At 29.2% G+C, this 15,200-nt stretch overlaps 1 protein-coding gene across 2 annotated transcripts in view; it reads right to left on the minus strand.

Moving 5' to 3' along the window:
- The window catches only part of LOC107438212 (neurexin 1), a 302,816-nt gene that overhangs the window by 208,001 nt on the left and 79,615 nt on the right, over positions 1–15,200 (minus strand). For both annotated transcript variants that reach the window (XM_071185922.2, XM_071185921.2), the window contains exon 2: positions 7,696–8,098. In XM_071185922.2, coding sequence (XP_071042023.1) covers positions 7,696–8,064 — 369 coding nt within the window. In that variant the 5' untranslated portion in view covers positions 8,065–8,098. The remainder of the gene's footprint in view (positions 1–7,695; positions 8,099–15,200) is intronic.

Consider the following 15,200-nt stretch of genomic DNA (forward strand, 5'->3'; position numbering starts at 1 on the left):
ATCAAAATAGTAGTGATATTTTAGGAGTAAAAATAATAATGAGCAGAGACCTAAAGGGTTAAACTTTTAACTTTAAGGGGTTAAAAATTTTAATTTATGCTGTGAAAGGTGGCAAATAAAATAATGCACATGCAACATAATATAAATGATATAGGAAACTATTGGTGGTTCTTAAAGAGTTAAGTAATGGTTTGTAAACATAAGATTATTCATTTTCAGCTGTTACATTCGTCCCTTTACTTATTGTTACAATTGTCCCCAAGACGCCATTTCAGCTTCATTTGTTAAAAACAATGCTAGTTAATTAGCAAAACTAATCTTTTTTTTTATTGAAATGTTAATTAAGGTGTCCACTTACATATTCGGTTACTAATTTTTATTTGTTTAAACAAAATTACTTTGCTACAATATAATATTCTAATATCAAAAATAGTACTTGCGTGGCGTGAAAATATCTTTTGTGATCTAACTCTTTCAAAAGTACATAAAAATGATTGCCATCAGGGGTGTACATGTAGATTTATTAAATACACCTTGTGCGCCACCTAGGAACCAAATCTAGAACCCGACACTCGAAATTTTTGCTCTGTTACAATCGTACCCTGTTACAATTGACCCCACTCTCCCCTATAATAATTTTGTGGAACCACTGAATATCCTGCTTTAGTGGTGTCAACTACTAATTCAAAATTTTCTCAGGGTGAATGTTTATTGGGGGTAAATTCATGTTCAACAGAGCGTCGAGTAGTCTTTCAAAATTGTTATGGCTACAGTTAACCTGCTTTGTCCCGAATTTATATATTGAAATGATACAAAAAGTGGTTTTATGGAAAAAGTGATATAATATATTTTCAAAATTAATTGTTTTTTCTAATGTTAGGGCATTCAAAAAGTCTTTGATAGATCAAAAAGTACTAGCTCTTTGTAATTCTTGATCCACTCAGAAATAACTAAATCATTGTGGTATCTGAGAATCTTTTAATTCACCCAGATAAAAGAAAATGCTGAAAAAAGTTTCCCACCACAATGAATGTTTTTGAAAAAAGGAACTGTCCTAAATATATGACGCTGGGCGTTAACCGGTTAAGCTATCCAGGGCTACCAACTACTACGCTATTAGCAAAATACTTAATAAAGTGGTAGACATAAAAACTAAAACTCCCAGAATTTCTGGCAATCTTGCCAATATTTTAAAACCCTCACCACGAGAGAGCTGGAATGAAGTGCGTTAACTTGCACAGAAGCCGAATCTGTTGGCATCTCTGTAAAGAATAACAAGAACTTATTTTACTCCTTGCAAAAACCAGCTATTATTGAATAGTTATACTCTCTTTCTATTTATTCCTTCTCCAGTTTTTTTTTCTTCCTTTTTTCCGTCTTACTTTCAAGCCTATAGTTAGTGCTTATATAAAACTAAATCGTTTACTTGAAGAATCAATTAAAAAAAAAATGATTTTGCAATTTTAAAAAAAAAACTGCGTTTTTCATCACATTTACTTTTTGCTTGAAGTTTGGGGAACTCAGTGCTAAAAGAGTTAAACATACGAAGAACTAAAAAAAGGTTTTTGCTGCAAGCGAGAAATAAAGTTTGGACTCTATTTTTCAATGGATTTCTTCACGCCCAAAACTTGCGTGTGGAAGAAAGCTGAATAACTAGCAATTGTAAGATTTATTCTTAAGTTAACTCTCTTTTAAAAAATATAAGTTTCAAGCGAAGTCTTTCATTCAAGTTATTAAACAAAATCGAACAAAACAAAAACTTAGAAAAGGGAAAGCTGTTCTATGAAAATGTTAGTAATTTCGATTCTTAAGCGTTAATAGCGTCGAACGTTTTCAGAGTTTTCATGCGAGTAAAGCCTCCACACGGTTTTTTATAGGTAGTCCGATCAGACCACTGTGAAGGATATCCACTTTCCAAACGAGTCACTTAATACAAAATCTAGTTAAAGTAAGAAAGTGGTAGCAAATATATGACTAAAAATTTATTTTATTTATGAATATTATTGGTTTGCCTTATTCACTTGTCAACCACTACAGATTCAATTCTCAAATATATAAGATAAATTTCTCTCAATTACTTTCATAAAAGGTTTTGGGTTCATGCGCACAACTGGTTCACTTTTTAAGCAGTTTGCGCGGACTACTTATAAAAGACCGTGTGGAGGCTTTTTGATGTAGAAGATGATGGTACAATACGTATGATGCGTCAAGGTAATGTAGATTAGACCTTAAACAAATTTAGAATACTTGTGTTAAGTTTGTTTAAAATAATAAGGAAACTCTAAGGTGAAATCTTAATAATTTGTAGCTAATTGATTATAATTGCATGGTTCGAATGAACTGATAGGTAGTTAAAAATTTGTGTTAAGTGCGCAAAATAAAAAATGAGACTTTTGAATAACTTTGTATTTAATAATCAGTTTTTCACGTACAAAGGACCAATCTAAATCATTCCAGAGCCAAACCTTAACTATGCCAAATAGTTGAACAGGTTATATTTAAAAGTTTTACAAAGATGTGTTTTCAAAATTTCTTTTCTAAATAAATTTCAACCAATTCCGTTGATAATTTGAATTTTGATACATGACTTAAAAATATGTACAAATATGTATACCTTACAATTTAAATTTTTGTCCATTATTAAATTAAATAAGAATTATTTATGAATAATAATTTTTTACTCTTTAGATATCTTTCTATCTTTGAATAAACGTGTTTTGTTGCAGTGTGCAATAAGGTTTTGATTCGCTTAAATAGTTCAAATGGAGTGAAGTATATCTTTGAATAAACGGGTTTTATTATTGTGAGCAAAAGCTTTTGATTTTTTTAAATAGTTAAAAAAATATGAAATATGTAAATAAAACTGATATTTAGGGTTCTCAATTTTGACTGTTCTACAAACTAAACAATTAGAATCCTTTATCCCTGATAGTAGACATCTTTCTATTTTAAGAGAATCATCCGAAAATAATACATGTTTATTCAAAGCAAGTAAGTTTTTGTGATTGATTTCGTAACTTGAACTATCGTTGAAAATAATTAATACGTTATGTCAAGTCAATCTCTCAAAGCATAACATTGAATTTTTATATTGATAAATTCACTTACTCGATCAGAAATTATTCAGATATTCTATATTATATTTTGTTACAAGTACATCAGTGAGCAAAAAAAACCGGACCACCTTGAATAACTTTTGATCTAATGATCATATTTTCACGTTCTAAAATTTAATCTCAATGATTCGAGAAGGTGACCTCAAATATAATTAATAAGTGCAGACGATATTTTAAGTTACGAAATCAGACACAAAAACGTGCTTTCTCTGAATAAACATAACTCTTTTTGACGGACTGGATTTTTGATTCCCAAAATATAAGGGGTAGCCGCAATTTGGGAAATATGGTCCCAATAGTTTGGTCAGAAGAGCACTCCAAAGTTTGTACACCTTAAACTTAATTTTACTTTTTTGAGGATTTCGCTATATCCTGAAAACTTTTTAATCTGATTGAAAAAATTTATACACAATTTTAAAATTAATTTGTCCAAAGGCGATTCTATGCAAAAAATAATTTTTAGTAAATATTTATTATTTATCATAATTTTATTTAATAATTATAAAAAAACATTTTGAATTGTAATGCATGCAATTTCATTATACTATTTTAAAGAATGTAATTTTACATGACAAAATACAAAATTGAAGAATACAAACAGCCCCCGTTGTAAGCACAAATGTCATGAACTCTATTTATAAACTCAATAAAATAACTTCCTCCCACTATGTATCTTTTACGAAAATATATACTTGAAGAAAGTGATACCTACAAACTAAGTTAAAATGTTTCTTATATGAAGCTGTGTGTAGGAGTACAGGTTTCAACTTAAAAAGAGAAATTATATCGTTGAGACGAAATGAAAGTTCATCTGACGCCCACTCAAACTTAGTTTTTCCTCATCTACGGTGTTCTTAAATTTTTTCCTTAAATCAAAAAAGGATATTTTAAATTTATTTTAGCTGAGATCATGAAAACGGAGAAAGTAATGTGCAAATGTCAAAATAAATTTCTGTTTGTATAGTTACTAAATAAAGGTTTAAAAAAAAAACTTATTACACCCATTATGGATCTCACAAATTCTAAACTCTAAGATTTAAAAATACGACAACAGTATTTGAAAGAAGGTGAGTTAACTGTCTAAGAAATTATTAAAGTAATTTAACATTAACACGTTGAATGCCACGCTAATTTTACATGGCTTGCCCGTCTGGCCAAATGGTAAATAACTACACACTAAATTTGCAAATACTAGACAGATTTTGCTAGTTTTGTAGCATGACATATCTCTTTCTTTCTCTTTATTTAATTAAAATTGGGTGCCTGGGCCGCGCAGCGGCCCCTAACCCATACCTGCCAACTCTTCCGGATTTTCCGGAAGATTTTATTTTCATATTTAAAGTGGTAGTAAATATATACTATTTTTTCTTTTATAAACTTAATTTTTAAATGATTTTGATCACCACTATTCTTACAAAAGTGAAACACATATATTAATATGCGTTACTATCATGGTTGTCAACTTAAGTTTTTTTAAATGCAACGTATTTGTTTGCTTAAAATTGAAGTTTTAATTCCATTTTAATACCACTGGGGAAAATGATAATGAAAGTGATTAAAAGTTGGCAGGTATGCTAACCCATACATCATGATGTATTTACAAGTTGAATTAAAAAACATTTTGAATTATGCAGCATTTAGGTAGCATTACAATGACATATCTCATCAAAGTGGTGAATTATATAACCCTATGAACTGTTTAGAAATAGTGGTGAATAAAAATCTACTAAATGGAATTTATTAAACCAAGAATCACAATTAATAAACTACCACTTGAAAATATTTATTCGCTGTCCGGAGCAAGTTGACATCTCTGTGTATATAAATAAGACTATTTTCGTGTGTTCATACCTGCCAACTTCTAATCCTTTCGAAGATGACTTTTCCCAGTGGTAGTAAAACGGAATTTAAATTACCATTTTTGGCAGAAAAATTCGCTCTATTTTGAAAAAGATTATACAAACTGCGACAACAGTATTGCGTATTATTATACATGCTTAATTTTTTTAAAAATAGTGGTGATTAAAAAAATTATAAATTGAGCTTATAAATTCAAGGAATTTATAGAAAGCATATATTTTAGTACCACTTTAAATATAGGTCTAAAATTTTACGCCAAATGCGTAAAAGTTGGCAGGTATGTGTGTTCTATACTGCATTAATTTCTTCAAACCATTTCAGTAACGATAATAATATTAAAAAAATTACAAATTTACTGGAATTATGTGTTTCTTATAACCTTGACTTCGCCGGTCACCGGTTACGGAGCTGCGAACAAACTCAGTACCGGTCACCGGTGACCCCCATAGTATTCAACGTGTTAACGGTTGCTTGAAAAAAAAATTTAACTATCAGAAAAGTAAAAATAGTTTCGCATATTTGTAGCTGTACGTCTGGGTAAAATGGAAGAAGAATATATAAATTTGAAAATATTTTTTCTAAATGTTCTGATTGTAGTATCAAAATAATCATTTTATACATTCATTAAAAATAATTTTAAATTGAAATTCACGTAACATGAGTTTCTAAGAATCGAGGAAAGTAGTAACAAAAACGCAAAATAGCGTATATAGTCTATAATAAGTATATGGGCAGTATATAGTCTAATGACATGACCTAATAATATGTTTTAATTAGCTTAAAAAACAAATGTGTATTCAAGAATGCTTATTCAATAGTAGAATTGCTTGAATAAAATTTCATATTTTGATTGATTATCGTGACATATATTACGATAAACGTAGGAAATATATGAATAGATTGTTCATTTAAAATGCTAATAATATACTTTAAAATAAAGCCTACACATATAGAAATTTGTATAATTCAAATAGAATTAAAACAAATTCAAAGATTCTTATATAACTTTCAGTACGAATTGTAAGATGACAGAAAATTTTTAAAACAATTATTTTTATTTTTCATGAATGAAACTCAAAAATTAGGAATGAAGGTAAAAAAATTAAACTTTGTAAATAGAAATCATTTTCGTATTAAAATTTATCATTCCAATTAAAACCTACAACGCGAACTTTACTATAATTTACGTGATCATGTCATTCAACTATGGCATATAATTAATTTTCATGAAATTTGAATTTAAAAAAAATTAATAAAAGTACTAAGTTGCACATTCTTTTAGCGTATGATGAATTGATAGCTTTTCTGTTCATGTCATCGTAACTTGCACTTTTTTAAGAAGTTTGAAATTTCTGCAACTAATTTTTTGTTCTGTAGTCACTTGGTTATATTTGATTCGTAAACATTATTTAAAATTATACTATTATTGATATTATTATTGATATATATTATTATTGATAAGTAATAATGTTTACGAATAATTACATTATTCGTAAACATTATTACTTATCAATTACTACAAAAATCACGAAACTACTCAATCACGAAAGCTGCTAAAAAGCATTTATCTTCAAAAAAAATTAAATATATTTAAGACAAATCTTAAGAATACTAAACGCTTGAAACTCGAAAACATTTTAAAGGTATCATTATCATAATGAAAAGAAAGCTGACCTTGCAATTAAAGGGCGCGTAAGAATAACAACATATGTGATGTCACAAATTCTCTCCCCTCCTTCCTTTATAAGAAATTATAAATAGCATGTTTATATAATTTCAATTATTTCAAACAGTAAGGGCGGGATACCCTGGTTGGTAGGCACTGGATCCATGTACAAGAGGTCGTGGGTTCTACCCCCATCGACAGTTTTACCATCTTCGAAAACGTTTGCTTCTTAAGGAAAGATTGCTTACTTAGAGTTAGTATAGAAGTGTCTATATTTTTGTCCAACCCATGTATTTGTATGAACAATTATCCCTTACTAAGACTCCTCAATTCCTATTAGTGGTAGTATATCCACGTTAAAACTAGCAAAGAATGTCATCTTTAAGATACCACTTTCAACAACATTTCATATAAGATCTTTAAGGTTTAGTAGGGCACAGACGCATAGAAATTTTCCTTATACTCTAAAAATATTAAAAATTACATTAAATGATCAAAATTTGTCACATTTTCATTGACGCTATTAAGTTTTCTAAGATTCATGAAACTCTGTTCTAGAAAACATCTAGTCCTAGTGTTTTGATTTTATTGGGCACCTGGACCGCGAAGCGGCCCCTATCCCATTCATCTGGAATTTTAGAACAGTTTTGGTTGAGCAATGAGGTAAGCAGGCAATGGAGTTGCTTTTATGAATGTTTCAAGCTCTTTGCTTGAATAACTAAAAAGGAGTCTAGAAAACATGCAGTGGCATACCCTCCAACTACTACAGAAATTTTGTAGTAGAAATTTTGTCGAAAAAGTTTTTTCTTAGTGGTAGGGAAAAAGTATTGTATTAATATTTTCATGAATTAGATTTTTAAAAAACGAAGACCATCATTACATTCAAATAATTTAAGCAAATATACTTAAGGTTAGATAGACTAACGATCCATTTCAGTTTAGATAAACATTTGACATTGACTTTATAACTTTCACTACCACTCGGAAATTTTTTTTCGAAGAAATCTCGAATGTTGGAGGACATGTAGTATACACATATGTTGTTGCACTTACTTGCATAGAATGCCACCGACTGTCATGAAGATTTTTCCCAGCAGACAAAATAGCCGTCCCACCTCCGAGGTTAAACCTTAACCTCACGTTTCCTTCTACCAACTTGACCTCAAAAAAATCATACGTTCCTCCGTCGTCTGTGTATAAGAGTAATCCATTGGGTTCTCTCGTTCTAAATTTTAGAGAAAGTGTTCCATTGAGCCCAGCGTTCCATCGGGGAAACTGGGCAAAGGAGGTGGGTGACCCGTCTAGAATAAATGCCTGAGTATGCAAAAAGCTCCAGAATTGGCTAATGAAGAACAGCTGGATCAGCCACTGTTTCCATAGACCGTAGGGTGCTGAAAAGCATGTGGTTGTTCTACGATCCATTTCTTAAGATCAGTGCAAGGGAGTTATCTTCATCCTGTAAGAAGAAGAAAAGATGACATAAATAAAAGCACGGAAATAAATTCGAAATGATAATGTAACATTTATCAAAACAGAAAGAAAATTCAATAGTTATGAAGTTCAGGAAATTTCTGTATTTTATCCTTTACAATGTGATGCCTGCAAGTGTGGGTATCTCTATCCTGATTGGTTGCCGGAACGTGATATTTGTTTACGTTTGCAACTGTTCTTTCCATTCTTTAGTTATATTAGCTTACACTATCGAATAAAAAATTTTATATCTGCCACTTTCGGAGATTATATGTAATTAAGTTCAAAATAAAGAGAAAACATGGAAAAAATTACAGAATAATGAAAATAAAACTTATTGAATTTCTTAAGATTTTTCTTTATATATATATATATATATATATATATATATATATATATATATATATATATATATATATATATATATATATATATATATATATATATATATATATATATATATATACTTAGAGAAAATAAAATATTCTATATTCTGGTAGCTGTAAACATGATATTATAAACCTTAAAATTATATTAATATACTTTATTAATATATACTACAACTTTTTAATTTTTCAAAAGGCATATGAACCTTGTTAATTATTATTTAACTACAACTTTAAATAAATAGGAAGAACTAAAATTCCAGGTTGGCAGATTTACCCCCATCACTTCAATGTACAAATCTGGGGAATTAATACTGCTGAAATATAAGAATAAATTTCATTTTAAGATCTCAATTGAATATTTATTAAAGTTAATAATATATAAATCATTCTGGATTAGAAAGTTTATTTTAGCAATGATATCAGTGAATTAATGAATTCTATTACAGCAGACATTAAGAAATTAATTTTAATAAATGCATTTCCAACGAAAAGAAACTATTCTTTAGCTGATTCTGCAAAATTAATTTATTCAAAAATAAAAAGTACTTTACCGCTATGGGATTTAAAATTTCATTTTTAACGAATTCTTCTCGAAAGTCTACCTAATTTATGTTCGGAAAAGAATAACGATAAAAAACAGAATTTTATAATAGATAATCTCATATTCTGTAACTGACCTTACATTTGTTTGAATTAATGAAAAACGTACGATAATAAGGGGATCTTCTTTGTCGAACAAACGTAAAACATTTTTTAAAAAAAAGAATAATAATAACTGAATGTGAAATTAAAACGAATAAGACGATGAAATAAAAAAGAAAGAAAAACTTTCCTAAGAGACCATTTGCAATACCTTAATCACAATTTGCTGTTTGACTTAAAGTACTAACAAGTTCTGAAACCATGGAAACGAGGAAGAGAGCTCAAAGGAAATAGCAAAAGTAAAATAAAAATAGAACGCTTTTTTTTTTCAAAAGACATCTAATTTTCAGTTTCTTCTTATTGAATTTTATTTTTTTCTCGGTATATTCCAAAGGGAATGATTTTTATTAGACGTTTTATTTACTTTGAAACAATTTCTGAGATCTTGAAGAGTTTTAAATTTTTTTTTCGTTAAAAAGAGATGAAAGTTTCTTTTTGTGTGCTCTTTGATTATCAAAATATGCCCTAGAGGGATATTAGATTAAATCAATAATAAATAAAATAAAAGCATTATGTGCAGATTATAGTTCGTAAATTAAGAGAAATTAGTTTGTCGGGAGGGGACATTAAAGATTTTTTTTTAACTCGCAGTGGAATATTAAAATGAAACGATTAATATGCATTAATAACAAAAGTGATCAAAATGGGAATTTAAGCCTAAGGCAAATTTAGATGTGACGATAATTTAAGAATAGACAAGAATATCATTTCACTTTTAAAAAAAATTAAGAAATCGACACAAATTACCTGCGTTTGTAACTATTTTAAAAACAAATAAATGGTATCAATAAGTAAAGAAAAGTTTTTGCATTTTTTATTAATTTTTTATGTTTTTCAGGATGACCTCAATCGGAAAATTTAAAAAATGACGGAGAATTGTTAAAGAAACAAATAGTTTTTATTTACAAAAATATATTTTATAAATTAAGGTAAATATGTCTAAAAAGTAAAAGCGATTATTTTAATTCTTATGATTAAAATGAAATCAAAGTTTTTAAAATTTGCAAAAATGTCTAAAAACCACTTTTAAAAAATTTTACGTCTGTTGCCGGAAAATTTTTTGATTGAAATTATTGATGCCACTCAGCACGAAAAACCAGTTACTATTTTTCTTTCTTTTTTTTTAGTCGAGGAAAAGTAGTCGGAATTTCGATTGACGATTCAATCTCTCCAGCAGAAATACCACAATTAATTCGGCTTGATATTATCAGAAAATGAACATTTTGTTGCAATCAAACACATAAATGCAGTTGAAATGTAAGCCATCCAGCTATTCGGAAAAACCTCAAAGTATTGATAGACTTAAAATTTCGATTTGTGATGAAATTATATATTCTGCAAATCGTGGTCAAGAGGCGATTAAACCTTGTATTGTCATCAACAACAAAGATTTTGTTATAGTTTATGCCATCTAATATTCCGGTAAATGCTCAGAATTTTAACACGTTCACGCTGGAAAAAGTGAAAATACTGGTAAGGGAAAAGAGAAAATACTGATGGAAGAACTATTTCATTATGAGATAACATTCGGGAGGAGTTAATCTATTCTCAACAATACCAGTTCGCTCTAAGGAAATTTAACACGGCAATTCAATTTAAAAATCGCATCCGTTAAAAACAATTGGTAGTTATAGATTTTTATTATTCCCGGAAAAAAACTAAAAAATGAAATTTATTGTTACCAGCTTTTACTCCGGTGCGCTGCCAAGATGAGACAATCTAGCGTGACCCACCGGTGGGTCACCCCGGCGTGAACGTGTTAATTGACAATAAATTCTTATGCGATAACAGAGATGCCAACTGCTCCGGATTCTATTGAATATTTTAAAAAAAGGTAGATAACCATAAATGAAATTTTGTAGATTTGCTGTAAATGTTGTTAACTTTTAAAAAGACTCAACACGGCTAATCTGTCCTAGTCTGTTTCGCTATCTCATTCATACAGTAAATATTTCAACTGTGAGTCGAGATCTTTAGGGTTATCATTCGTTGTGACGTTTATTTAATAAGCCTTTGGATTATTTAGAAAAAGTGATGAATAAAAACCCAATAAATCGAGTTTACTAAACTAAGAATCATATATTAAAACAATACCACTAGAAAATAGTTATTCGCAGCCAAGAGCAAGTTGGCATCGCTGAGATAATACCATCATTTATTCTGCTTGTAGTATTCAGAAGGTGTAAATTTGTATTGTAGTCTGGAAGCCTTATTTATATTTTAAATCGAAACATAAATTTGTATTTGAATCGGGAAGCGCAATTTGCTTCGCAAGTTGGCTTAAATTTATGTTGCATCAGTCTCAGATGTGCAATTGAAATTATAGGATTTATTTAAATCTAAGTAATGAAACAGCACTACCATTTCTCTCTTCTTTGAAAAAATAAAGGAACTGTTCTTTTAAGAGGACGCTAGGCACAGAAGGGTTAATTTTATTTTAATTATTTTTGTTTTGCGCTTTCTCGACAAATTTGAGAGATTTTTAAAATTGTTTACGTATGCATTATTGCGTCAAGTCGTGACAGTCACGGAGGATACTTTACCTCTATCAAAAATAATCTGGAAATGAAATAATTTTCCAAGGTAAACTTTCATGCAGGATTTCTTTCTTGTGACGGTTAATCACTATTTTGCGAAGAATCTACCGTTAAAAACCGTAAAATGAATAATCTAATTTAATGCTTTGAGGTTCAGAGCAGTGACAAAAAGTTTTGAAGTTCTTAATTTTCGAATTCAAATTGAATCAATATAGACTTGTTAACTTTTCCACTCTTTAAAAGGAGATTTTTCTCAAATATTTAAAGTAGTAGCATATTTTATGATTTTATATTTAAATAAAATAATCGTTAATTTTATGATATATATATATATATATATATATATATATATATATATATATATATATATATATATATATATATATATATATATATATATATATATATATATATATATATATATATATATATATATATATATAAAAGACCTGATAATTATTATGTGATATTTTTAAATGCTTGCTAAATTCGAAGGAATATGCTCTTGTTTGGTTTCAATTTACTATCTCTCCAAATACTGTGGAGATCAAAAAATTTCAAGTTGTCTAGTTTGTTAATTCTTGAATACATCATATCAAAGATTGTATTAAAGCGAAAAGTGACTAAAAATGTTTCTTTACAGTGTAGAAGAGACTGGAATAAGGTTACCAGATTTATAAATCATGATTTGAGAACTAATTAGCGGAGCGTTTTCAAAACATTTTACGATTTGAGGATACCAATATATTTAAGGGAATATTATTTAATATGCGACGAAGATTTTTTTTAATGATGACTAATATCAAGCGCGGAACCAGCTTCAACAAACTTGATTAGATTACTAAGCAGTTGTGGAATATCATATAATATTCTGCATTCGAACACATGTAAAATGAATAAATTAAATAAATTATTAAAATTTGCTTAATTTTTCTGAAATCATTTTAAAACGATCATGGCGCTTTCATCAGTTAGCTTTAGCATTGTATTTTCTAGCTTTTTGTTTGTATTTCCTGAAGAGACAAATTATCTTTTTTTTTCAAACAAAACATGCGTAATTCTAATTTTTTTAAATATTTTATTGCCAGAAAAAATTTATATGTTTTCGGCAAAATTCGAGAAGATTTGAGGACACATTGAAATTTGGGGTCATTAAATTTGGGATCTTCAAAAAGTTTGAAAGTTTTTGAGGGCAATTAATGGGGATTTCAAGGAGTGATCTAAAGATTTGAGGATGTATGGTCACCTTTGATTAGAAGTGGTTGAGTACATAGATTTACATTTATTTCTGTCGCCAACTACTTTAGTTTAAGCAAAGCACTGGACTTTGACTTGAAATAAAAATGTTTATTATTACATATTATGGTCGACAAAGTTGCCAGTCCTTATAATAAAAAAAGAATTAAAATATGTTAATAATAGCAACAATACCAACTACTCCGCACCAACGCCTTCTACAACTGAACGCTTCCACACGGTTTTTAATAGGTAGTCCGATCAGACCACTATGAAGGTAAACCAGTTTACGAAAGAGCCCTTTAATGCAAAGTCTAGTAAAAATAAGAAAGTGGTAGCAAATATATACCTAAAACTTTTTTACATTTATAAGTATGATTAGTTTGTCTTATTTACTTGTTAACCACTACAGATTTAAACAGTCTGCACAGACTACTTGTAAGAAGCCGTGTGGAGGCTTTCAGTTGTAGGAGCTGACGTCCGGACATGCCAAAATAATTTTAAAAAATGGTTAATAACTACAAAGTAAATTTTGCAAATATATGACTATTTTTTGCTTGCTTTTTAAAAGGCATAGCATGACATAAGTACTATAAAGTGGTTAATTATACAAGCTTACTACGAATTATTTAGAAATAGTGGTGGATAAAAATCAACTAAATTGAATTTATTAAACCAAGAATCACAATTGATAAACTACCACTTTAGAATATATATTTGCTGTCCAGAGCAAGTTGGCATCTCTGTAATAGCTCAGGACATACTCACAACTTTTAAAAACTACCAGGACTCAGGGATTGCACATCTTGCAACATCTTTGGTAGTATTGAAACATATACCTAGTAACTTCTAATTTTAAAATATTTAAAAAATTATTGAACTTGTACACAAACAAAAAAATGTTCCTCTCACTTTATACTACCCCCTTTTACGTGCTATAAATAAAATAGTTCATTAAATCCTTTTTCCAATGGCAGGAAATTCGATTTCTGTTCTTGTCTTTTTTATTAAAGTTTCTGGGTTTTAAGCCTCTCCTTAATTGGCAAAGAAGGCTCCTCTCCATAAATTACAAGATAAATTGATTTATAACACTCTCTTAACTGATTTAATTAAAAGCACTTTCCGGCGCAGTCATTTTTTGTTGAAATGAATTATTAATGCTAGCAAAATTTTTATTTACTGCTTTGGAATATTTATAAAACGTGTAATTGCTTGTTAAATATTCAGTTATTCCAAAATGGTACTTTGTTTTAAAGCTTTACTAAGAAATGCTTTAAGTGTGCACATGACACAATTCTTCTATTATCTTTTTTTCTACTCTTTTTATAAAGTTATTTCTTATATAATGCTAGAGCACTAACATAATATAAAGCTTAGGTAATGAAAGTTCTGGAGTTAAATATAAAAACAGGATAAATAAAAAATCATTGCAGTTCTACCCTATTATAGTGTACCGTCTGCGTTGCCAACAATTAGTTCGCTATAAACGAAGGTTCACTAACATCGGAAAGTTTAAGAGTGATTATTAGAAAAAGTTTCAACACAAGAAGAAAATGATTGTTTGAAAACCTTTCAACAAAGCAAAGGTGATTGTTGCAAACCTTTCAACAAGGGAAAGTTGATTTTTAGAAAACTTTCAATTAGGGAAAGTTGATTATTAGAAATCTTTCAACACGGGAAAGGTGATTGTTACAAACCTTTTAACAAGGGAAAGGTGATTTTTAAAAAAATAACAATTAGGGAAAGTTGATTATTAAAAACCTTTCAACGAGGGAAAGGTGATTGTTACAAACCTTTCAACAAGGGAAAGGTGATTTTTAGAAAACTTTCAATTAGGGAAAGTTGATTATTAGGAACCTTTCAACAAGGGAAAGGTGATTGTTACAAACCTTTCAACAAGGGAAAGGTGATTTTTAGAAAACTTCCAATTAGGGAAAGTTGATTATTAGAAACCTTTCAACAAGGGAAAGGTGATGGTTAAAAACCTTTCAACAAGGGAAAGGTGATTTTTAGAAAACTTTCAATTCGGGAAAGTTGATTATCATTTTTATTTTATTTTATAACCATCGTTGAACAGCTAACCCAATTTTGGGTTTACGACTACTAATGTTCAACTCCGTAGCCTTGTAATTTTGAACCAATCCAAAAGACAAGGGAACTCTTGGATCAGTACCCCCAGAGGTTTGATTTGTTATGGGAACATGGAAGACTTTGTGACTCGACA

The sequence above is a fragment of the Parasteatoda tepidariorum genome, chromosome 5, assembly GCF_982258835.1.
Source record: "Parasteatoda tepidariorum strain Cologne lab strain chromosome 5, Ptep-v5.0, whole genome shotgun sequence".
NCBI lineage: Eukaryota > Metazoa > Arthropoda > Arachnida > Araneae > Theridiidae > Parasteatoda > Parasteatoda tepidariorum.